Raw genomic sequence first — 27,199 nt, 5'->3', positions numbered from 1 at the left:
GAAGATTGTAAAAATTTATTACATAAACTCGTACAGTCCAGTCCATTACAGCCATGGTTATAAAACCAGATAGTAAAGCGAATGATGTGCAGCCAAGATGGATCGCTGCTCACAACCTCCTATCTTTATACAACACTGCTCCCCTGTGTTTTTCTTTACTAACAACACTAACAGGACTGCAAGATTGATTGATGATACTTTAAACCAGGTTTCGCCCTCTTCACATTGATTTACAGCTGTGAGATTATGGTTCTCTTAATCAAAAGGTTTACATGAGAATATTCTACATATTGTTCTCAATGGTACAGCAAGGCCTGTGCAGTAGTTTAATTTCTTAAGTGAAGCTATACCAAAACCATTGTAGAAAAGCATCCGTTACAGTAAATATGAGGTACAAGCACTCATTTTGTAACTGAACAAAAAATGATTCCGAAACTTTGGCATTTCCTTGAGAGGTTACAGTGAGAAATATGAAGGAAGGATGATTGTAACAGTGTCCTGAGACTGTAAAATTAAAAAGACGTCCAATATGTGTGTACAAAATAAACAATATGCAAAGCATCTGTGCAGACAGCTGCTACGTTAGACATCAGCAAAACAAATACATTTTTTGTCAGTGAGATATTGAAGCAATGATGATTCAGTCAATAAAAGCTCGTTCAGACAGAATAGCAATGATTTATACATAAATACTGTTATTTCAAGCCAAGTGTGCCACAGCCCATGTGTTTTTAATCACAGTTTGTCTTTATATTCTGCTGTTCTGGGCTCATCAGATGCTGTCCGGTGTATAATGACACAGACAATAAAACATTGTCCATTGTTCCTCATCCTCAGTTCAACATTTTAGTATTTTCATTTCATATCTATACAGAGGATGCTTCTATCTTCTCTGTAAGTCCTGTAACTAGTCATGCATGTTTTACCTGAAGCAACAAGCACTACTTTAAGTGCTTCCACTGCATTCAACTATAACAATTATGACAAACATATTGGATAAACGGCTACTCTTAATAAGCACCCTACATTTCCACAGGCACTTCTCCACTATGAAAGCGTAGATGCAATGGCAGAACAAAGGCCCGGAGTCTTCTGAATTCAGGACTGCCTGTAAAAGTGTGCAGAATTGAATAATTTAAATCTTAGCCTCACAAAGCTCTGAATGACCGAGGTTTGTCTTAAAGACCTCACAGTCGCACATTACCCCAACAGAGCTCTTCCACCTCTCCATTCTGTCCTCTCAGGATTAGATTTAAGACTTTCCTCTTTGGTAAAGATTATCCTTAGGGATGCTCAGGTGACCCTAAACCATCCTTTGGTTATGCTGGCTTAGACTGCAGTTTGACTTCCCATGATGCACTGAGCCCCTCTCCTGTCCTCTTCTTCACTCTCACTGCATTTATATGCTACACTTCCATGTTATTAACTTTGTGTCTACTCCCTCTTGTTTGTGTTTTGTCTCTCGGCAGGTATCTGTGGCTCTAGAGCTGACAAGTTTCTGATTTATGGTTGCCAGCGTCACCAATGTCTCAAGTGTTTATAGTTTTCTCATGTCTTGATTGTCTGTTTGTACTCTGCTGTTTTTCCTCTCCCCTTAAGACATATTTAAATTAATTTAATTTTTTACAACATTTTATTCAATGTATTATTATTTAATGTATTGATTTTAATATATATATGATACTTAATCAAACATATATTAATGCAATAGCCATATTTAATCTGTGGAGCCAAAACAAAATATAGTTAGTAGATTTTCTATGTGTCCAGACTTTAGGCACACCCTGTATAATCCAGCACTGAAAGGTTTACTGCATCCAGAAATGACTTATTTTGAATTTTTAAATTGGCACTGTATATATTAAACTTAGAGTCCCACTTATAAGGATGATAATGTTCCACAAAGCCAGCATTGTTTCAGTCTGTCGTGCACCTCATGACTCAATTTGTCTGTGTGTGTCTCTATGTTGCTCTGACTGTTGCTTACCTAAAACAATGGACGTAGACACTATTTATAAGGTCAATTGGCTGTCTAATATTTATTTTTGTTAGTATCCTGCCGTCTGAGTAGCACAAATACACACACAGACAGGTGACCTAGCAAAATGTCTAACCATTATTGTAGTACAACAAAATGGGAATACTTACTGAGAAATTGAACATCGTAGCTGGGACATGACAAACACACAGCTGTACAGAGAGTGAATTATGCTCTGATTGACAGCAAGATTATAGAGGACAGAGAGACAGCAAACTCCCTGAACTGCTTGTGAGATGGCAGGTGATGCACAGTGCAGCTCAGGCTCAGCAGGGTGTGTTCTGTCCTTGTAATATTTTTACAAGCCACAATACTAACACGTATTGATTTCTTGTTGTGAGTCTGTTTGTATGTGTCATTATGACAAAAAGTGGTCCTGTTGACACCTGCTGTAGAAGGAGCAATCACAAAGGAAGTCTGGAGTAAACTGCCAGGGCTTTACACTACCGGTCAAAAGTTTGGACACACCTTGTCATTCAAATCTGTCAATACGGTAGCCTCACAACTGTGCAAGATACAGTCACAAAACTTCAGAGGTGTGTAGATGAGATCAAAATGAAGGCAGAGTTTGATGATGGTTGTGGTCAAGCTCATGAGTGCTACTGAGTACAGACCCTGTATGCTCCCTGGTATCCAATTTCAAGTTGGTCTTCATTATTATGATTATTTTTGAAACAAATTCTTTTTGAGTTTAACATTACATCCCTGTGAAAAACAATGACACAGCTTGTGGTAGACTTGTCTTGATATACAGTGAAAAACAAAAGAAATGAATAAAGCTAAAAATAAATTTTGTCATAAATATAGATGACTGCACAGCGCTGCAGGTTCCCACACACAGCCAGGTGTTCAGACCGAGCGGTTAACAATGCTGTCTAGGTTTTTCTTCCTTATTCGGATCATCCTCCTCCCATGACCTGCAACAGAACCAACAAAACGATCTAAATACCACAGTTTTTTGTTGAATATTTTCTAAAGGTTAACCAATAAAACACCTACTCCTGGTTAACAAGAATGTGATACTGTCTGCAAATGAAAAATACTAAGTTAACAGTTAACGGGTACTTTGGAACTGACCCCTTCTGCTTTTAATACACTTGTGAATGCAGTCTTTCCGGGATGTGAAGTTGTTCCTGTTTCCTCCGCAGCCGCTGTAGACAAACACCTGGCATCTCTTGATTTCTGAGTTGTATGCAAACCTCTTCTCTACACCGTGACATGTTCCTCTAGCCACAGGACTGAAGCACTGCTCTGAAGGACTGAGGTCTGTAAATCACAGTGACAGGCAAGAACAGTTATTGTCATTATCAGTTTGTGTTTCTTTAAAACCTACGTAGAACCCCGTATTCTCTGTATTTCCTTTTAAATATGTCATTCTGTGTCCAGCTCTGACTGGAGGACCACGTAGTACACTACCATTCAAATGTCTGGAGACACTAAGAAATGTCCTTATTTTTCTAAGAAAAGCAGTTTTTCTTTTTAGTGAAGATAACATTAAATGAATCAGAAATATAGCCTAGACATTATTATTGTGGTAAATGACTATTCTAGCTGGAAATATCTGATTTTTAATAGAATATCTCCATAGGGGTACAGAGGAACATTTCCAGCAACCATCACTCCTGTGTTCTAATGTTACATTGTGTTAGCTAATGGTGTTGAAAGGCTAACTGATGATTAGAAAACCCTTGTGCACTGATGTTAGCACATGAATAAAAGTGTGAATTTTCATGGAAAACATGAAATTGCCTGGGTGACCCCAAACTTTTGAACAGTAGTGTAGGTGGAAGATATTATGGTCCTAAAGCAGCTGAATGATGCCTGCTTGTTTTTCATAAGCATTGTCTCAACTCTAAACCCCACATGGGTTCATCAACTCATGTGTCAACCTTCAGCCTGCCTGAAAGAGATTTTCTTGAGTGTCTGAGGCTCTCAGACTTAAATTGACACATTCAAGTGAGAGGTTTTATCATGGCTTCCCACTGGGGCTGTGCAAGCTGTCCTCTTTGATTCATTCTGGATGAGAAGCAGAGCTGTTTTCCAACTGCAGTGGAGTTTGGTAATAACCAAGAGTGGTCTTTTTGCACAACAAATGCACAATGGTGAACAGGGCAACTTAAAAAGTCCAACATTTACACTATTTCATTCGAACCTATTCTGTTAGAGTCAGCTGGGTCACCCTAAGTCAGCTGGGATAGACTCCAGCCCCCTGACAACCCTAATGAAGATTAAGCGTGCATAGATAATGGATGGATGATTAATAACAAATCTGTAGCAAACATATCACTAAATACTTGCATCATCATTACATTGCTAATGTCATCAATAGTTGCAAAGCACTGGGCATAATAAGCGTACAGATGTGATACTAGAATGAATCTGACTAAACTGCTTTGCTTTTCGATCCAAGGATTATTAAATTACCACCAAGATAAGCTGGAGGAGAAAATAAACATTCCCATTATGCTTTACCAAACAATTTGTAGCTTTATAAAAAGAGTGTTGAACTGTCTGCACAATAGAATTGTTTAATAAAATGTATTTAATGATTGAGAACAATAACAATGGTGTTGTATTACTATCGTCTGTATAGTTTGTGCTTTTTATTTCACTCCCAAGCTAATTATCACCTCATCAGATACAAAACTGCATAATTACACTTAGATTAAAAGTTGCAGCAGCAGTTTGGCTCACTGCCTGAAAGCTAATGTCTTCACAGGTATTTCAGACACAACTGATGCAGAGCTGCTTCAGTTCAAGGTCTATGTTCCTCTATTTAAATACAAGCCTCTACATTACAGCGTATCCCACTGATACTAAAAGTGTGCAACATTATACAACCACAAGATGTCAGTCTTTGGTTTCATTTCAATATGGCAATATCTGCTTGGCAGACGGACATCAAGATGCACGCCAAATTCTCTAATGCTCATTTCCCAGCTTTTGTGACTTTGACCTTCTTACTACTCCAGTTCTGCTCGACACTGAATTCTGAGCATTTATTACTGACATCAATTATTAAAAGTATTTTCCTCTAATTTGTTGAATTTACAATCTCTATAAATCATTGTTATTTCAAGGAGTTCTAATTAAATGCCAATGCTTTTTCTTTCAGAAGTACTTTGTTGTGGGGTTGAAAGCTCATTGAAAAATTACACTCAAAAAAAACCCCAAACTGATGAGGAGGCAAAACTACTGAATCTTTCCCCCTCGATATTTTCTGACAAGAGTGAAATTGAATTCTTAGAAGTATAACTCTGAATGAGTTGAGGGCGAGGGGCCAGGGTGTCCCTGTGTCCTCCTGAAGCGACACAAACCAGCCTTGGAACACAGCAGCTCTGATATACGCTCCCTCACTGCTAATACACGGAAAATTAACAAGGAAGAATATGTGACAAATGGGATGTGGGAAGCAGACACTGATGCACACTGTTTCTGCACTTTGCTTCCCACAACAGAAAGCATTCTGCAAGCTGTCTACCATCCATGCATCACTGCACCTTGACATTCTTCTACTTTTCACCAAAAAGCTTCTGGCAGCACACACTGATTTTATAAATGGCCTGGATTTGCTTACTTTGAGGCCTGAGCATATTTTAGAATTCAGCATGGACTGGTTGCTACTCTGAGGACTCGATGAGAGAATTAATTATGTCGTACAGCAGGAAATCTGTCCCACATGTCTGATAGAGTAATAAATGAACACTGCAAGTTCTGCTTCTGGCTATTAGAATCATTGTCTGAACTCATTTTATGCTATTGGTATTACATGTACTGAATGTTTTCCATTTGGCCAGAAAAAGCTGATTCTGATAGAACGGAAAGTTGTAACTATGACAATGAACAATGTGGTGAATGTGTATATTGAGATATATACAGTCACTACAGTTTGAAGGTTAGCACTGAAGATTGAAGACTGAAGATGTGAAGAGTGGTGACAACTTCCTATTCTGTTCCTGTGTTGAATAACAGCTAGAAAACTGCTTATGCTGAACATTACGATGTCACAATGAAGCTGATCTTTGAGGTTTTGGAAACAAAGTGTCAGCACTGGTTATTGTAGTCTGCTAGAGATTTCTGTAATATTCTGACATAATTTAGTTTTTGACAAAAAGCATATTTTGTGAGATACTGTATGTCCAGATAGATGGGTATAATGGCTGTTGGCAGCATGGAGGGCTATCCCACTGCACAGCGCGCTGCTCTTATTGGTAATAAATTATCACCTGACATTAATTATGTCAGTGAATTGACCCCAAAAAGCAAACGTACATGCTGCAGAGCCCAAGGCTATAGTCATACGTCTCCACTTAAACAAAACATCCATAAATTATTTTCCCCTATTTCAATTTCCTACAGACCTATCCATAAAATTATAAGGATTAAAAAAATAATTAACATTCAGCATATGTATTGCAAAAGCTCGGGCAGGTGGTTTGCTCCAGCCGTCAGCAGGTTCTGCAGTGCTAGGAATTTGCAAAGCATAACTTCAGCTAATACCACTTTTGGATTTGGGATCCACAAGAATCTTCATCTGTGGCTGATTCTCCGTCTGATGTCTGTTCCTCTGCTGCAGTTTCTATTTAAAATGTTGCTTTGCATCATACACGCCGAATGCTTGCCTTGGTGTGTCACACAAGAACACCTTCACAACAGTGTCAGTTTTTGCTGAAGAAAAATATGAATATCTAATACTGCCATTTAAAGATCCTACAGATTTACCTTAGATTTACAGGGTTTTTTTTTTCTGTTGGCTGATACAGGTGGGGATCTGAAGGGGTATGTATAGCTTTTTAACTATAAGAACCAGTAGTGTCTCTCCTCAGACTCATCACAGTACTCAGTCATTTCAGTCTTGGTACTCTGTTGATGCCTACAGCTCTGCTAAACCTTTTTTTTCTAAAGTTAAAGAAATTTTTCTTTTTTGTATGGACAAATCTTCACCTGATTTTGATAAACATCAGGCTAATTAGCATGAATCAAATTAGACTCGATTGCCTGTCCTTGACTTAATAATGTATGTCACAGCTAAAACTGACGTTGCATTCTGTCTGAACACGTTTCGAATCATATTTTCTTACCATCTCTGGTCTCTTGATTACTGTCATTCAGCTGCACAAGAGGTTCACCTACAGTCAGTTCCCCTGAAAAAATAAGCACATATGTCAAGAGCTCATTCAGTCAGTCAATCAGTCCCTTTCCTGCACTGAGATGGAAAAACTGATGCCACTTATATGTCTGTGTATGAAGCTACCAGGATGTAGCTGCATAAAGACCAGATTCAGAGGGAACTTTCAAAATACATTCACAAACTTATGTAACTATTTTATGCTAAATAGCATCTCTGGAGTACTTTGTACTGATGTTTGAACTAGATGTATTAAGCAGTTATTGTGCAACCACTTTAATTATGTTCACCATTTAATTACTATTTAGCACATCAAGACAAAGAACATTACATAACGGTACACTTGTACTGTGTGGTGTACAATCAGTCTTACCAGTTACAATGGTTGGCTGCACACCACCAGCTTTTCTAGCAGATTGTGTCTGGACCTCTGGTTCAGTCGTTGGTTTCGCTATATTAATACACACAAAAGAGAAAAGGAACACTGGAGAAAATGTTTCCCCACCAAAGAACATCAATATGAGAATACACAATACGGTTCAAAAGTTTGGGGTCACCCAGGCAATTTCATGTTTTCCATGAAAACTCACACTTTTATTCATGTGCTAACATAATTGAACACGAGTTTTCTAATCATCAGTCAGCCTTTCAACACCATTAGCTAACACAATGTAGCATTAGAACACAGGAGTGATGGTTGATGGAAATGTTCCTCTGTACCCCTATTTAGATATTCTACTAAAAATCAGCCGTTTCCAGGTAGAATAGTCATTTACCACTTTAATAATGTCTACACTGTATTTCTGATTAATTTAATGCTCTCTTCATTGAAAAAAAGCTTTTATTTAAAAAAAAAATAAGGACATATCTAACTGACCCAAAACTTTTGAACGGTCGCATATCTGGAGCAAATTTCATGCAATCCCACTGATCAGTCATAATTAATGTAAGTTACATCTCTTTAGTGTCTGTCTAAAATGGGTGTTGGTCTGCAAACAGTCATCTATCTGAAATTACCATCCATAGAAAAAACTTTTTCAATTGATTTTCTGTAAATGGGCTGCTGGTGTAATTGGTCACAGTCGCGAGGCTTGCTTGTTATTTTCCTTGACAATTTCAATATCTAAATGACTTCTAAGTTGTGCCTAAGTCTGGTATAATTGAGTATGCTTTGGTCACTTTTAAACGCTTTAAAAGCTAAATCAAGGCAGAATGTGATTTCATGGTCAGCTAAAATTCATCAGAAAGTTAATTTTCTGAGGTAAAACTATTTTGATCATGTCACCTCTCTGAAATGAGTTTTCATTTGTTGTGCAGCAGCTGTGATCTTCTTTGCCTCGGCTGGTTATAGACCCTAAAGTATATAAATGAGGCTATGCTGCTTTGAGGTAAAGGCGAGAAATTAATTATTTTTGTTTGGCCAAATTACATCGCTTGCAACAAGAAAGAAGAAATAGCATAGAATCCAATTACAGATCTGCAGCTTGACTTGTGAGTTGGAGATGTAGATGTGCTGCTCCTTAGAATACTGTGTGTTTACTTGTTTTATTCGTTGTGCAGGAACAAAGGTGTATTTGCACATTATGAGGACCTGCTTCTCTTTTGGGCACTAAAGGCACATCATCATAAAAAAAAAATCTATGTCCATGTGGTCTTTTTATATGCTATAAATTCATAAGTGGAAAAAAACTGCATTTCCACCTTGAAACTGCAATGTACTGATGGCAGTCTTAAAAACATGGATTCAGAATTGTTGAGTTTCACACATAACAAACCTGAACAACTTGCAGGGTGGGTTTCTGTATCGGTATTTTTCTGAATCAATTTTATGGGTCAAATGGCTGAATTATTCCAATATTACAGCTTCCCTTTGAGACATTTTACAGTGATTAAATAAAGTTGTTGGTGACCTTTTGATTGAGCTGCAGCTGATAGGTGGAGAGAGAGGGAGGGACTTCATAGATCAGAGGATATGATGATGCAGAGTTGCATCTAAGCCATTTTAAAGCGGAAAGGGATTTTTTAATGGAAAAAATAAACATCTAGAAATATAATTTTGATACACAGAGATGAGTTTTAAAGGTTAAGGTAAGGGAAGTATTAATTATAGTTAGGGGATAAGCCTCTAGTTCCCCAATTGATATTCATGTACGCTACCGTTCAAAAGTTTGGGGTCACCCAGACAATTTCACGTTTTCCATGAAAATTCACACTATTATGTGCCAACATAACTGCACAGGGGTTGTATAATCATCAATTAGCCTTTCAACATTATTAGCTAACACAACGAGTGAGCTTTGCCAGTATTTCAAATGATATTAAAAGTGGTAAAATTAGACCAGAAATGGTTTGTCACAGTTTTCTAGTATCCGGTGGTATCGATACAGGTTCCATTATATGGTTAAACTTTGGATTTCTTCGGAGCAAGAGAGGCTCGATGATGTCAACAATGAGTAAATTTAATTTTGGTGACCGATGTAGGGCATCATGTTTACTTTGTGTGCTTATTATTCCTCTTGATACTATCACAACATAAATCTATTTCAACTTGTTCATACCGCATTTGTTTATGCCTACTAAGAAAATATAATGTATTGGTTTCCCCCTGGAAACCAATACTTTCCAACTTAGGGGGTCAAAAGTCAAATCAGAGGGATCAGCAGATGGTTGAAAGTGCAAGCAAAAACAGAAACAAAAGCATGTGGTGTGGAAAGTTTAAAAAACTTTCAGATTTTCTTTCATTTTGGATTATTTGTCTATTTTAAGACTTTTTTAACCCCTAGAAATGTCATTTACCACATTAGCAATGTCTAGATTGTACTTCTGATTAATTTAATGTCATCTTCAATGAAAAAAATGCTTTTCTTTCAAAAATAAGGACATTTCTAAGTGACCCCAAACTTTTCAACGCTAGCGTAGGTCAATGTAATGTGATGTAAAGTGATGTTCCGAAAGGTCATATACCATGCACAGATACTAACCTTTCCATAAAAGACAAGATCTACTGAACATTCACAGCTGCTGAACACATACACCTCTGGATTTTATTTGCATTTTTGAATAGCAAACAGTGCTGCTGTGCTGACAGTTTGGGTGTTTGCTCATCTGAGAAGACAAAGACCTACCTGGGTTCAGACATTTGGCCTGGCACTCAGCCATGGTCCTGAAGTTGTTGGCATTGCCAAAGCAGCCGCCATAAAAGAAATGCCTGCACTGCTGAGTCTTGCTGTCGAAGAGGTAGCGCTTCACAAGCCCTCGACAGGGACCTGGAGCTTCTGCTAGGTGGCAGGGGTTCTTGTCATCTGGGAAAGAAAGAGAGAGAACAATTATAAAAAATAAAAATAAAAAACTAAGAAATTGCTTCATTGCAGCATGTAATTACTAAGTCTGTTGCTAAATAAATGCATCTCCTGTGTGTGATGTTTCTTTACATCTGAATGCATGGAATCCATAACTTTGTTCCATACTCAACTTTGATCTGAAAGATAAATGTATTGCTTTTGCTACTGAGTTATTGGACCTGACGATGTATTTCATGGTGGATTGGTTTCACCAAGAGAAAAATGTTTTGACAAAGAGTCTCTACAGTCCACATGATATTTAATATATTTTATTATACCCTCACTTTGTTTGGATTGGATCAATATTATTTTTTACTTTCTGTCATGTTTTTTATTCAGAACACAAAGCTCCAACAACTCAGACATCGACTTCTCTTAAAAAATAAAATGAACCCAACTTACAAGGAAAAACAAGATACTTTTTATTTTGCCTCGACTGAGTTTTTAGTTTTGCTGTGACTGTGTTTGTACTGATTGTGAAGTCATTTTTGAAAGTTTGAAACATCTTTCAGCAAAGTTAGCTATAGGACTTTGCTTATATATGTATAATGCAAGGCTTTGAACAGTAAATGGCACTTTTGAAAGGAGACTTCGATACAGTCCAATGAATGATGCTTTGAAAAGAAAACCTGAGCCGAGATAAGGCCGAGGTAGAACACAATTATAAAGACATATGAAGTGAAGATAAAGCTATTAAATCCTGCGTATAGAACAGAGTGCAATAAATGAACTGCGGGCCGTGACCCACTTTGCAATCAGTGGGCACTCGGCCTCGGCTACCACACTTCTCGTCTCCCCAGTGGTACAGTGACATTTCCACTCCAGTCAGGTTTCAGATACTATCCAGTACAAGCAGAAAAGTCAACACTTTCAGCAAGAACTTCCTTATGTTCTCCTGTCCCTGGTGAGCCACATCCCTTCCTGTGCCAAGTCTACACTTTTTTTTTCTGTCATGCGCTTACCTCAGCTCTCCTTCCCCTTCTCCACACTAGTTGCATATATTATCACTCTCGTGTCTTGGAGTATTGTGCCCAGGGCCTTAGAGTTCTAAGCTACAGTTTGATACTCGTCTACTCTAAGTTTTGCATCTCTTATTATCTACGCTATGATTATTTTTAGTTGTAATAGTTTTGTTCCATATTTTAAGCTTTTCCATGGTGGCTTATTACATTGGAAATCTAATCATTAAGCTTTTTAAAGCGTTTAGGTTTGATTATTTGCAGTTTAAATCTGACATTCAAGCTGAATTTACCATTTCTTAAATCTGAATTCTATTATCATCTTCTGCTGTGTGGGGCAGCCAACACCACAGACAGCAACGATGCTATGGAAGGTCATGCAGAACCCTGCTGTTTATTTGAATAAGCTGTCACAAAGCCTAAAACAAGCTGGCAAGAGGCTCATGCTTGATTTGAGTCTGTATCAAAATCATAGCCACGGGATGAAATGGAACTATGGCAGGTGCAACCTGACAAGCTGTGACTGTACTGATCAACATTTCTCTACTCAGAGTAGCGAGTGTGCATCAAACCATGACAATGACCTGGATCGTGTAGTCTACCACACAGGAAATTCATTATTTATGAACTAAAAGCCTATACTATGAGCTCCCCTAAATGTTTTGTAGTGTACAGATAAAAAAGTATCTCAATCTTCATTTCTAAAATGCTACTAATGGTGCATTTTACTCTATTAATATGTATTCCAAAGATTGTTGGGGCAGAGAAATAAATTAGCTAACATCCTAAAGGTCACACCCACCAGAGGATTGGTAAGTACAAACACATGATCAAACCTACAAAATGCTATTTTGCATTCTGGTGGAGATCTCACTGTTTCCAAAAAATATTGAGCAGAAGGCTGAATTTTTGGGAAATGTGTCTGAAATGATGCACAAAACAGTAAAATGGTTTAATTTCATGGACTGGTGCGCCTGGTGTACCTTGGACTGAACAGTTTCCACTCAGTGTAAACATGTAGCTTTGATGAAGAACGAACACTGTAATGTACACTACCATTCAAAAGTTTGGGGTACTTACAAATGTCCTTATTTTTGAAAGAAAAGCAGTTTTATTTCAATGAAGACAACATTCTGGATCACAATCTAGACAATGCTAATATGGTAAATGACTATCCTAGCTGGAAACGACTAATTTTTAATGGAATATCTACATAGGGGTATGTGGGGAGCTGGAGTCTGTCCCAGCTCACTTAGGGTGAAGGCAGGGGACACTCTGGACAGGTCACCAGTCTATCACAGGGCTACATATAGAGACAAACAATCACAATCAATGGACAATTTAGAATCACCAATTAACCTCAGCATGTATTTGGACTATGAGAGGAAGCCGGAATACCTGGAGAAAACCCATGCATGTACAGGGAGAACATGCAAACTCCATGCAGAAAGATCCCGGAAAGGCCAGGACGCAAATTGGGAATCTTCTAGATGTGAGGCAACAGTTCTAACCACTGACTCACTGTGCAGCCATAGTCACAATTCATTAGTTTTAAAACAACTTCAGATGACTGTCAGAAAACTGCTAATAATCTGCCATTTACTACAAACTAGTCATCCAATCTGTTGGCTTCTCGATTATGCATGTTATGGATTTCTTATTGGTAAAAGTTGGTGTTTTAGGGTAACTTCTAAGCCAAGACAGTGTTTTTTTTTCCTATTCTTTTTTAAATGAACCAAACAGGCAAATATAATATACATGTATGACCTCAACTTTGTCTGTGTTGATGCTTTTACACGCTTTGCCGTTAAATCAAAAATCTAGCAAATACACTTTGATTGAATGAAGAGAAGAAAAACTAATGTTTTCAATGGTGAAGTTTGGGAAAGTTAATTTGTTTACAAATTGTTTACACATTTCTGGCCCTAATTTGAGTCATACCATGCTAGTAAAAAGAAAAAAAAAAACATGGTTTTTCATTTTGTTAATCAATTTGCAGACTAGCATAACAAAGCAAAACAACCGTTACGGCGTAAAGGTCAGATTTTGTTCAGAGGCAGTTTTATTTGGGGGTTTTTTAGACACTGAGCTGAGATGAATGCACATAAATTAGCTGAACAACAAAAATGAAATGCTTTGTTTTTCAATTCTTTGGATATTTAGGCCACGGGCTAAAAGCTCCAGATTGCGCTTTTAATTTTCCAATACTGTGTGGGAGATTACTCAGAGTCTGCTAATAAGCACAGGGAGGGCTGACAGTTTCAAAGGTCGGGACTCACATGCACAAACATGCTCGCCCTGCCAGGACTGCTGCCAAAACATAGAACAGAGAAGCTCCGACCACATCACACATGAATGAATAGACTGTGACTTCAGTCTATGTGAAAGATGCCATTGCTCACTATATCTTAGAATAGCAGATAGTTGTGGCTACTATATTAATGCTGCAGTATATTCAGGGTCAAAATCTTGCATCCTGCACCTTTGAATACATTTTGCTTTAGTTTAATTGTGTCAAAACGTAAATAAAGACACACATGAACCAACAATTTAGTGCTCAACATTTTGGGAAACGCATTTATTTGCTTGCCAAGAGTCAAACGAGAAGATTGAGGCATCATGAGTTTGCATCAAGACTGCGACAATTAGCCGAACAGAAAGTGTGATTTACCAGCTAACAAGGCAATAAAACACAAAATCAATCACACTTGTTAGAAGGTAAATTAGAATTCTGTCGAGACTCCTGACTTATATAAACACCGCTACCTGTCCAAACTCACTGAGGCCCAACATCTCAGGACTTGTAATATGGCTGCCAGGGGATATCTTGCAGCTCTGTGCTCTCTATTTGGTTTATCTGTTAAGTCTTTGAATATCCACACTCTACTGGAGGGTGACCATGATTCAAATGCTATCATTGTAACATCTAAATACATTTTATGAGGTGACTTTGGCTTAAAAGCAGGGGCAAAGAGATGTGTCAAAAGGCTAAGCTAGCACTCTCTCGCGAGCAATACAGTGATGAATAATTCACAAACACAATTCTCTATTAAAGTTGTGAAGGTGGAAGAGGTGATTTGTGTTTTGAGGAGAATTATCGGTCAGCTTCTTTCAAACGCTGGGTGTGAATCAAAGAGCCTATCATTGCGGAGAGTTTTGGCTGCTCTCCAACAAAAAACGCAATATATATTTCATCAAAACAAACTTTGACGTTTGCGACAGGCATGAACGATTTGAAGAGCCTGCATGGATTGTGTGTGGAAAAAAACACGTATTTTAATGTTTGTTTTCACATTTTTGACCCGTTCTAATCTGCAGAACGAGGGGAAGAATGAGATTTAAAGACAATCTATACTTAATTTATTTTCAACAATCATTCCATCGCACCCTTATCTCCTCACTAGCTCAGTTGCTCTCATTGCTTTTTTTCTCCTTTCCCTTTTCTTCAATATACATCAACATATTTTGAAAGGTTTTTGTTGTTCTGCCACTGAAAGTGCTGACACAGTCTTGGCATGGCCTCCCGTGGAAAGAAAAGACAACTAATCTCTAATGGTATAAAATTTCAAGCAAAATAAGTCAACTTGGAGGTGTAAAAATAGCCGTGGCCACCAGATGGAGACAGATGTACTTCAATGCACACAGAGAGGCTCTGACCTCATCAGCAACATTCTCACTCTTAAAAAAGATGGTATATTTTCTCATTATTTTGTTATGATGTTATTCTTGTGTCTTGAAAACGTGATACATAAATCTATCTCCTGGAATAGATGCACCAAAGTCACACATTGTTAAAGGTCAGTGTTTGCAGGCAGAGGAGAGGAAATATGGGTGTCATCTCAGCAGAAAAATTGAATGTCAGAAACTGTCTGAGTAAATTGGTAGGACTGAATTACTTTCTGAGATTACGGCACCAGCAAGTTATCTGCCAATGATTTTACAGATGTAAAATGTAAATAAATAATTAAATGAATACTGAAAACGCCCATAACATATCTTGTTTTGCCCTGGTTAACCGCTCCCATCTCCAGATTTTGAATTTATTGGTACATAAATTACAAAACTAACTAACTAACAAGAATCAGAGGCTCTTCATAATTAAAAAGCTTTCTGAGTAAAAAATAACTTACATGATGAGATATCAAAATAGTCCATAAAGTAGCGCATATATATTCATGTTTATACTGTGTCGTGTCAGACAGTATGATATTGGAGAACTCTGTAACTCCAATTTCTTCCAATCCCAAATTAGTTGGGACCGTAATTACTAATCACAGTTGCATGCAAGTATTTTTTGTTCTGTAGTCAAAAACAAACATTTTACAGCTGAAGTACCTCTGATTCTGGACAAACAGAAGACTGTCAAGGGCTTCTCAGTTTATAAATTTGGCCTAGAATTACTTGAGCATTTGTATGACCACGTTTGAGGCAGCTGAGGTAACTATGTGAGATTAATATGAGATATACAGGATCAGTTATAACGTCTGTGTTAATCACTGATTGAATATATTTTGAGCATTGTGACATTTAAAGCACATATTGCCCAGGCTCTGAATGATTTTCATGCTCCGCTCCTGCTCTCAAACGACCAGATTTAATAATGCTACGGAAACTATATACAGAAAATTCATCATCATCTGTAAGATTATGTAAATCTTCATTTGCTGGCCTGTTGCTGCGATACCACCATAATCATTATAAAAGGAAAAACTGCTCTGAGCAAAACCAGTAACCCAGCTAACCCCCCATCGCATTACTGTGACAATAAGCCAAACAGATGCACTGCCAACATCATTAAGTCTTGGTTGAACTGCTGCAGCATTGAGGCAACTCTTGTTTTTTTATCAACATACTGCAAAAGAAACACATTATCACATGTCTTATTGCCTATAAACCCTATATGTTTTAGGAAAAAACAAAACTACAATCTTTTCGTCATTTTAGACTGTAGAACAGCAGTGTCAAACTCATTTTAGATCAGGGGACACATACAGCCCAGTTTGATCTAAAGTGTGAGAGACCAGTAAAATCATAGCAAAAAATCTATATGCCTGTTTTACTGCAAAAAAAGTACATTCTGAAAATGCTCACATTTAAGGAACTATCTTTTCACAAAAGATTATGAACAATCTGAATTTTTTTAAGAAAAATAAGATCGGTTTCAACAATATTATGCCTCAGTTTATCATTTACACAATACAACTTACAGATCACATAGCAACTAGAACTCAACAATATAGTATTATACTTTATGATCAAAACAACTTGTCAAGGTCTAGAAGCTATTTTAAATTTACAACTTGCCGTTAATGTCTTCTCTGTAATTTTTACACTTTGCAAGTCATCCTGTGGGACAGACAGGACCCTCTGGCAAGGCGGTTTTGGTCCACGGGCCATATGTTTGACACCCGTGCTCTAGAACATTGTTAAACACAAATCATTTGAGGAATACCAGAGAACTAAGAACGTGGGAAAATCCAAAAGAGTGAATTGCACTATTATGAAGAAAACTATTTCAGTAAAAAAATATAGTTATATATACACCACTGTTCAAAAGCTTGGGGTCACTTAGAAACGTCCTTATTTGTGAAAGAAAAGCATTTCTTTTCAATAAAGACAACATTAAATTAATCAAATATACAGTCTAGACATTGTTAGTGTGGTAAATGACTATTCTAGCTAGAAATGGCTGATTTTTAATGGAATATCTACATAGGGGTACAGAGGAACATTTCTAGCAACCATCACTCCTGTGTTCTAATGCTACATTTTGTTAGCTAATGGAACTGAAAGGCTAACTGATGATTAGAAAACCCTTATGAATTAGGTCAGCACGTGAATAAAAGTGTGAGTTTTCATGGAAAACATGAAACTGCCTGGGCGACCCCAAACTTCTGAACAGCAGTGTATATAAGCATGCTTTTTCAGGAGTCAGGGTTGCACTTTTCATGTCAGCCATCTCTTGTGACATCATATTGTTTGTGCTGCTAGCTTTGTTGCTCTGCTTTCCATTACTTACTCTAAAGAAAAAGTCTGTGCTCACAGACTGAGTATAAGCCCTGAGCTAAAGACAAAGAAGTGCAACGGCCACAGAGCAACACTTTGTTTGTGTCTCTGACCTCTTCAAGCAGAGCCATAAAAGAAAGAGCAGGCCAAAGTAAGAGTTTTGGAGACTGTGGTTATGACTGATAGGGTTTTCAGTGAAACACTGGGGCTAAAGAGCAAAAGCCAGACTGCTTGGCTGGCAAGATAAAAGAGAAAAAAAGCATACCAGACCGTAAGCCACAATGTTCCTCACATTGGTTGGTGACCTTTACAAGAACATTCCTGTTAAGCTGTCCATAGCTGTGACATCACGAGTAAAGAACATTAGAAGAGATAGTTGGAATAAATCAAATGTGTCGGCTCACACTTTCTGTGGTGTCTGTGAGAATCAAAATGTCACCGATTTTATGACAATGGTCATGCTGCAGCTACAGGATGAGTAGAATTATATGAAGTGCACCAAAAGACATTATCCCTGAGATCAGCTTTCTGTAAGTTAGAGGTGCAATGACATTTTCAAATGTCTGACTCCATCTTGGGAAAGTCTACCTCACATCCTTGTTAGTGTGACCATATTGGGTCACAGAGTACCAAATCCAAACCAGGTATTTTTACAAGGACATATCAAAAATCATACTGTACACACAACAGTATTGTTGTAAAGCTGGGGCCAGTAGTACAATTTCAGCATCGCTTTTAGCTTTTAGCATATTGTGGTTCAGATGGTTTAAAAAGAAACTGGACTTCTGTACATGCTCTTGGTATGGTTTTCAGGTATTAGAAAATGTAACCCATGACAGGTGACTTGACTTCTCACGGGTCTTTTCAGACCAGACCAAGTGAGACAGTCTGAAAAGGCAGCATTGGCAGTAGGAAGTGGTAGTTAAATAGGCTTTCACTAGGGAGACTTGGCTTTGAATCCCGTGTGAGGTCATGAGTGAATGCTGCCTTCTACCTTGACTATTTCAACAGCAGAGGGAGAGTCTTTGGACGGATTAGGAAGACTGAAAACCTGCAGGAGGATGGGTATATTTGCAAATCCTTTTCCACAGTTCTGCCTACTGCAGCTTTAAAGAGCATATTTAAGTATTCCTGGATGCTGTTGATCAGTGAAAAATTAAACCCTGGTGTTAATTTAGTTTCATTTCAAATTAATTTATAAATGCATAGGACTTAATAAGCCTCACTAGATCAATGTGGCATTCATTTTACTGCAGTGGAGCTCATGGCTGCTTAATTTTCTCATTAATAGCTCCAGTTGTTTGAAGCGATCACACTCATGTCTGCTGTTTGCAAAATATAGCTGTGTAACAATTCCATGCTGAATACTAATTGTGTAAACTGTGTGCTACATACTTCTCTTTGTTTTGATTTTGCAGGTCATATAGATGACTATTTGGATGGTTGTTAACTTGCTAGCAGTCTTTTCTCTGCCTTTAGTGGGATCATTGCGATGCGTTTTTAACATGTTCTGCTGCTGCTCGTTGATTAGTGCAAAAGCATCAAGACAGCAGCAGAAATGTGCACTGTGCTGCCACATTACAAGCATGCACACAAAACAGGTACTTATTTGTAAAACGCTGCTCAATAGCACTAAAAGCTGCAAAATAATCAATGACTTTCTTTAATTTTGGTACGTTTAGCATGTGGCCACGCTACATAGTGAAAATCTATTCGGAATTATTACAGAAAATGGATCAGGGACACAGTTTATTTCTTTTCATTGTCATTTCGACTTTGAGTTTTGAACCAAAGTCACCATCCAGCACAGCAAAACCGGATACACTCGTGAAAGTGTGATTCAATTTAGATAAAAGCAACTGCTACAAGCTGTTATCCTGCGCTATAACATGTGTTTTTTTGTGTGTTCAACTAAGAACCAATAAAAACAGTCCTGAATGTGCCCTTTAAATGCCAGCACACAAATATGTTTTATGGCTTGGTTTAGTGTCGTGGCATTTTCTTTATGATGAAAAAGCAGCAAGTTTCTATTTGAGTAAGACTTTAGATCAGCTTTCTTGTGTGTCACTGTGTCATGTTCACATCTCTTCACTTATTTACTATCATCTTGGGGTCAGTTGAAGCTAAATACTTCACACCACCGGATTTGTTTGTGGGGAGACTGATAAAAAAAAAATGTATACAAGTACAGGAAATAGCATCACCTGCAGGATGCAAATTCATCCATGACCCTCTTGTCTTGACTGTATAATACATCCCATGGTGTGCAGATAGAAGGTGAAGGTTAATGTTTGCTGGTGGGAGAAGGCACTGAATAACAGATATGGTATTGCAACCCCTTCTCATTCCCCAGGCATCAAATAGTGCGGGTCTGTCAAAGTCAGGTTTGTCTCAGAGATCTACACTGGGTGTCCTTTGGTGTTAGTACAACCTGCCTCCAGGTGGTGATAGTGTAAGAAGACTTTCAGTTTTGTGTCTAATGTTGGATCACAACTTTTCCACTTAAGTTTCAATTTTAGTCACTGTTTTCCACAGTTCTGAGTCACTGTCTAGTTAACGCAATACAGATTTTTATTGGTGTATCGAACTACTGCAAGCATTGACAAAAAAATCATGCTTAAGGGTACCCAGTGGAAAGATCTAACAAAGCGGCCACCTGCGATGCGTAATTGCTGTGCATGCAAAGGCAGATCATGTGCTGATCAGACATGCTTCAGAGTAACTGTTCAGCTGCAGTATATGGCAGGTACCATCACACACTGGACGCAGCTCCTATGCCAGAGAAAAAAAAAAAAAGGTGTTCTACTATTCTCAAATCTCCTTTTGTTGACTTCAAGTGTTTTTCACACATGCATCTTAGCAGTGTTTCGTTCACCTGAAATGGTTCTGAACTGAGTCGGTGCAGGGCTTACTTTATCTTCCAGTGGATAACGTGAACTCGAAGGTGTGAAAGGTCTAATGGTAGCAGCCTCAATTGCTTGACAATGTAGTATTTCTATGATATGTTCAAACAAATAGCCTCGCTTACGAGTTTCACATTTTCTGATGGTGTTACAATGACTAGCATTACTAACAGCAATAGAAACAAAAGACAGTCCAGACTATCTTGGTCTTCCATCATCTGATATAATGACATTTTCAGATTGTATTTATATTAGCCTTATATTTATAATAAGGAAAACATGTTATATATTCAAAAAAATTCCAAAGCGTCTGCATGTATACAACCATGTAAGTGAAGCTGTCTTCTGGCAATTGTGTGGTCTGATTCATCTGCATGTTTACATTTTTTCTCGCAATGGGAAACAACAACCTCCAGGCAGAAACCTACCACACTGAAAATTTCAAGCTTTGTCGAGAATTTGGATCTTGCAGTACGGCAGCTCTGCTTGTTTCTTTCTGCTTTTTCTTCTTGTGCATTATCCATTTTAATCGCAGTGCTTGCCTCCTTGTCGCTATTTTGAGGGAGCATCGAAGCTGCGTCCTTAGCTTAGCCCCGCCCACGACGACTGTGATTGGTTTACAGAATTGCAGACATTCCAGAGAGTTTATCTCCCTAAAGCAGAACAGTCGTGAGTTGCAGCACGACCACTGTGTTCTACAAAATCAGCAGGTTAAGCAAGAGTAGGAATTGTATAGGTGGACATCTGGAAATCTTACAATTAGAATGTAAGATAATACATTACTTAGAAATCTGAAAAAAATACCTTAGCGCCTAATGGAAATAAATGTCAATAACCTTTAACATACAGAGGCTTACTTGGGGAAATAGCAAACAGGCAAACATTTAACATGTCTGTGCAATGACAAGTTCATGAATAATTCAAGTGTAATAGGTGTAGAGAAGGACACACGGCTCTGTGCAGATTGCAATTACGATTACATTTGATGCAAATTCAAAATTATTTTTCACACAGACATCAAGCAACTAACATTGTTGGAAAGGTCAAGTCATACTGTTTCATTTGGTATGTGCTACACTATTCTGCAAGAAACACTTTGAGAGAAAATCTATGAAGGACAAGGGATGTGAATGCGGTCACAAAATTGAGTTCTAAGGTTTAATAGATCAGTTTAGACAGAGCTAGCGAATATTTGATAGGTGCTGAATCAAAATTTGAAATCTTTGGATCATCACGCAGTATTCTTGTACATCATCGAGTAGGTGAAAGGATGGTTCATCAGTGTGTGACATCAACTGTCAAACATGGAGGAGGAAACGAGATGGTCTGGGGCTGTTTTGCTGGATCCAAAATTGATGACTTGTGCAGAGTGAGAGGTACCCTGAACTAAAACAGTTCCACAGCATTCTTCAGGGCCATGTAGTACCCTGTGGTATGTTCCTAGTTGGTCAGGGGTTCATCCTACAGCAAGATAATGACCCAAAACACAAGTAAAAACTGCCAGAACTACCTTAGGAAAAAAGAACAGGATGGTAAGTTTGAAAACATGGAGTGGCAGCACAGTCTCCAGACTTAAACCCCATGGAGCTGGTTTGAGCTGAAGTGGACAGAAGAGTGAAAGCAAAGCAACCTACAAGTGCCACACATTTATGGGAACTTCTGCAGCAGAGTTGGGAAGAACTTTGTAGAAAGAATGCCACAAGTGTGTTTAGCTGTTACATCTGCCAAAGGTGGCTGCTTTGATGAGTCAAAAGTTTAGAATACATTATTGTTTGTAAATGGATTTTTTTAAACTTAATTTATTAATTTGTTCTACACTTTCATTTCAGAGTGCAATGAGACATTAAAGCTGCTGTCCGGAGTTTCCGTTTGTTTTCAATTTATGTATCATTTTTTAACAAAGCTTAAATGTGTTAGTCTAGTTCGATACTATAATATAAAGTTAGTATAACGCAATATGAAAATTTATTCCTGAGCTCCACCTTCTTCTCATAGACCCCCATGTTATTCCAAAAAGCGCCGGTCGCTGCCGACCAATCAAGTTCGAGCTTCAGCTTTGTCATGCTGTCAATCAACGGTTACGCGCACAGCAAGCAAGCCCATGCAGAGGTGGGCGAGCTACGCACTACGCAACCACGCACACATTTGTTTTGCTTGTGGAGGAGAGAGCATCAGGGATCAGCAACTTCCAGAAAAGTTACCAATCCCACGGCTTGTCAGGCCAAGAGACTGCAGGACGTTTTTTGGCTCGGGGTGCTCGCGTCGCTCCCCGACCACGGCCCTCCATAGCCCGGCTGATGGCTTCGTTTAGATGCCCGACCTCTGGAGGAAGATGTTGGGGCGTCTGGGACATACTCTTCATCAGAGGAGTCATGCAATTCTGAACTCTAGATAGAAATAAATAAACAATGTAACACATATACACGCGTAAATGCACTAAGTTTGATAAACAACGTCATCGAGAGGGATACACGAGTGTAATCACATATTGAAACTTTACTCGTTTGTCCAAGCAAGTTAGACTCAATACAGCATTCTAACGTAATTCCTTTATTATTTACTAGATGTACTAAATGTAGAAGAGGGGAAAACAGCAAAACAGGGAAGATACTGCAGCACTCCGGGCACTCCTCTTGTGTACTCCGCGCGTGCACAAATAAAGGTGCGAAATCAGAGGGACGGAGGGTGGGACCAACAGCGTTTTGGGAGACGCTGCGATTCAAACTCCGGACAGCAGCTTCAACATGCACATTTCCCCATAAAAAAAAATGGAAAAATGGGGGTGTTTTAAACCTTTTGACCGATAGCATATATACATAAATATATACACACTTTGATTGAAATTGTTATTAAAGTTCTAAATTAATTCTAATTCTAAATTAATGTTATTGAAGTCCTGGTTGTGTCACTGTGAAAAGAATGATTGTAACTCTTACTTACGTAACAGCTGATGCAATATTACATCTTCCCCTGTGCTTTTCAATACTTTCTGAGCGAGTCTCTAAGAATTATTGCCACATATTTAGGTTGTTTAGACAGCAGTGATAATTCTGAGGAGTAATGCACTTTCTGTATCATGGATGCCCAACATAACAAAAGCTAAGTGCAGTGTGGTGGCACACAAGGCATACTGCTGCACTATGGAGGCTGCACTTAGCAGGTATCACTGTGCTTTTACTGCCAATCGATTAGGGGGAATGCTGCAAAGATCAATGAAGGTGTTCTGTTATTTCTTTTATGAAGTCCATCTTTCAGTCATGTTCTCTCACACACACACAGTCAGAATGACATTTAGGTTGTTACTCTTAGTCATCCTCAGGTGCTCTTGCATTGTAAAAAAACTTCAAATTTCAATGTTGTGTGTAATCCAGGATTTACTGTTGTAATTGGCCTTTTTTTCCCCCCTCTGTCACGCCACACCAGAGAGAAAAAAAAAAAACAGCTGCTACATAACATGCTCGAACTTGTGGCATTCTGCATGAAGGTGAAGAGCACTATAGCAGTGATGATGGTCGAGTAAAATTTTCCATCTGGCAAAAAAAGAAAAAAACAGCTGAAAAGAGGAACATGTTGTTTTGCCTATTTCACAATCTACCAGATTCTGGCAGCTGCTGCAAAATAACTTCTGTGCTTTATGACAAAAAATTCATATTGTAGCAAATCAAAAAAGGACACGCATATCATCAGCTTAACTGTAACTTACAGATGCAAATTCCAATTCCAATCTCATCTATGCACAGCAAGCGTATCACATACAATCTTTCAAGGTGCTGCGAGAGAAAATACACTGCGTCCTTGTTATAAATATCTGGGTGTTTTCATTTGCATTTTGAACTCAGCACTTACCTGGGAACACTGCCATGCAGAGGCTGCTCTCCCCGCCCAGCCACAATCCAGAGGGATACAAATATTTTTAGCTATTTTCTGATTTCACTCTAATTGAGCTAAAAAAGCATCTTTTATAGCAAATTTTTTAGCTGAATGCACACCCATCTAAAAATATTCAAGCAGCACGAATAGACTTACTGACGATACGCTGACACACACAGCACATGCACACACTACCAAACACTAGCAACCATTTGCTCTTCATTGCCTTAAACCCTCTGAGCAATGTTTCCTGCTGTTTATGTACATGAGTCATTTGTTTCCTGTTGATTCCTGTAATAACATGCTTACCACCTGTTTGTAGAGAGTGACTACATGATGGGCAGATTTCTGTTATCTTACATTTAAGACGCACTGCAGTGCATCCTCACATTTTGGTAATCAAACTTAAATAAAGCGACTGAAAGTTAAATTGTCCAACAACAACTTAGCAACTGTAGCGATATACACCAGCCCTGTAAAGCCTTAGAGTCTTCTCAACATGCTGGAAAAGGTGTGGCTGTGGGTGTTTCTGCTGTCAGACACACTATTGACAATAATTTACCACATCCGTCACATTTTAAATCTATGTGCACTGAATATTGAACTTTAAAAAAAAAATATATCGTAACTTTTGCTGGTGTAACACAACTCATTGTGGTTATTTTGTGGGTTTACAGGACACCCACTGTGAAAACAGGGCTTTTTGCTGCCGCAGAATTTCAGGAAATGACTCACTGGTTAGCAGAAATGACCTATAACACAATAACTCAGGTAAATTTAATCTGACAATAAAAGCTGTAAAATTGTGATTTGCTGTTTTTAAGCATGTTGTCTTCTAGTTGTTGTTTTTCACATTTTATACCTAAAAACACATACCACGTAAGGAGGCTGGAGTTGGAGTCCAGTATGGTTGCACTGTTCTGTGGCATTTCAGGCAATGTTTGCTTTAGTTTATGCTAAAAACGACTTTCTTAACTTTCGGGAATAAAATACTTAAGTTATGTGGGAAAACATCGGGTTGAAAAGCACCTTTTCTAACACTTTCAAGTCACGGTTTGCTTTCATTTTCAGGCACTGTTTTCTTTTGTTTGTGTTACAAAACTATTTGGTCGAAACTGTTAAGATTAGGACAAAAAAATTATACAATAGCTGCTTATTTATTTTCATTGCATCCACTCAGATACTATTTTAGTGTGACTTCTGAATTTAAACTGGGGACTCAACAACTGTAACATCAGTATTGACATAACAATGTGCTTGTAGCCATTAAATAATAAAAAATATAACTTTGGCTGGACACAGTGTTTCCAACAAATTCATGGCATTAGCATTATTTAGCCAAGTGGTTGATAAAAGCTGCCAGTGCCAGGTATCATTGCAACCCGAAATCAGCTTTTTTCCTCGTTGAATTAAAGGAACCCTACAAATTTCAAAGATATACAAAGCGACAGTAATTGAGTAAGACTTCATGAAGTGTCACTCTGCATTGTGTTATTGTCATAAAGGATTACAAAAAGTAAAACTAGCCTCTCTTCCATCTTTTTCATTTTTTATCACAAGGTCACTCACGCTGGCTAAGTGATCCATAGCTACTATATAACGGTTGTCCTAAGGGCACACACTTCCAGCATCTGTTACTGTGCATTTTTTTGTGTTTTCTTCTTCTTCTTTTTGTAATTAAACTGTTGGCTCACATATCATCATAATCAGGAGATATAAAATCATTTTCCAGTCTATCTGAGCACTCTGTTGTTAGTTCTGATCAATTCATTCAACTTTAATTCATCTTGAGTTCAGTAGTTGTAACCTATAAATAATACAATACTGACTGCCTTTCTCAGAAGTACCTTTTTACATTAACCAGACGCCTTCAGCAAAACTGTGCAGAATTAATGTGCTGGCAATGTTCCACGTTAGCCGCATACCAACAAAATGACTTTTGTAATAGGATTTTATGCCCAAGGTGGCAATAAAGTCTAATGAGGAACAAAAGTCCTTGAAAACAAAACCGATCATTGGCTGACAAGAATATAACAAAGCAAAGCTACAATTTATCCTTGTCCTGTGTACTGTGTTCATGATAAATGGTCCTTGTTGAGGTCTGTGTTCACTGGTGAATCAAAGCCAATTTTCAGAAACATATCAAAAACCATTTTCTAAAATTATGTTAGCCGAAGGGTCAGACTCACCGGAGACGACGCACATTTCCTCACATGATTCCAAGGTCTCGAAGTTGTTGGCGTTTCCCCCACAGCCTCCGTATTCAAACCGGTCGCAGCGTCCGGTGTCGACATTGAAGAAGAATCTGTCCTTTATGGCCTTGCATGGCCCCGGATCATCCTTCAGGGCGCATAACTCGTTGAAGATGAAGAGCTCAGGTGGTGCTCCATTTGCTGAGGTGGGACAGGAGGAGAACTTTTAGTACTCTGCTACTTGTAGCGCTCAGCGAAAGAGGACGTTTTTTTTTTTGTTTGGGGGGCAGAAATTAGGTCACAGCATCAAACACTAACCTCAGGCTTTGAGATAAGGTAAAGTTGCATGGCAGGAGAATTTCCAAAAGCCTTGTGTGTAAACAGTTTGACAGCTTACTGTCTTTGTGTACTGAATTGCACAGGGAGACTGTGTGAGAGATTTTCTCACTGCAAACGACCTGACTGAATAATTAAAAATATGCAAATACTGCAAAAGGCAGAGAAGCCTCTCAAATCGTATACTATTTTTCATTTTTATGAAATAACTTCAATATTACTTTTAGCCTATCTGTGTTGCTTTTTTTTGGACTTGCACTGAGTATAAGAAACCATCAGGGAGAACCTAATTCCCCCAGTTTATAGAAGCAGATCCAGGCAGGTGGCAGCTGGAAGAAAAAAGACTGAGTGAAAGCAGGGCAAACTTCACAGCGTGCAGCACACAGCAATAGGTTGCACTGCAGCAAATCAAGCTATTTACTGCAC

General features: G+C 38.3%; 1 protein-coding gene across 1 annotated transcript in view; it reads right to left on the bottom strand.

Annotated features, from left to right (window-relative positions):
* tfpia (tissue factor pathway inhibitor a) overlaps positions 1-27,199 on the bottom strand; it is a 60,233-nt gene continuing 33,034 nt past the window's right edge. The window contains exons 2-7 of the mRNA XM_022191853.2: positions 26,435-26,638; positions 10,292-10,468; positions 7,540-7,617; positions 7,120-7,182; positions 3,116-3,304; positions 1-2,955 (exon numbers count right to left, since the gene is read on the bottom strand). Of these exons, the coding sequence (XP_022047545.2) occupies positions 2,888-2,955; positions 3,116-3,304; positions 7,120-7,182; positions 7,540-7,617; positions 10,292-10,468; positions 26,435-26,638 (779 nt within the window). The 3' untranslated portion in view covers positions 1-2,887. The remainder of the gene's footprint in view (positions 2,956-3,115; positions 3,305-7,119; positions 7,183-7,539; positions 7,618-10,291; positions 10,469-26,434; positions 26,639-27,199) is intronic.

Source organism: Acanthochromis polyacanthus, chromosome 14 (assembly GCF_021347895.1).
Source record: "Acanthochromis polyacanthus isolate Apoly-LR-REF ecotype Palm Island chromosome 14, KAUST_Apoly_ChrSc, whole genome shotgun sequence".
Lineage (NCBI taxonomy): Eukaryota > Metazoa > Chordata > Actinopteri > Pomacentridae > Acanthochromis > Acanthochromis polyacanthus.
The sequence above is the reverse complement of the archived record's forward strand: the minus strand, read 5'-3'. Positions and strand labels throughout refer to the sequence as shown.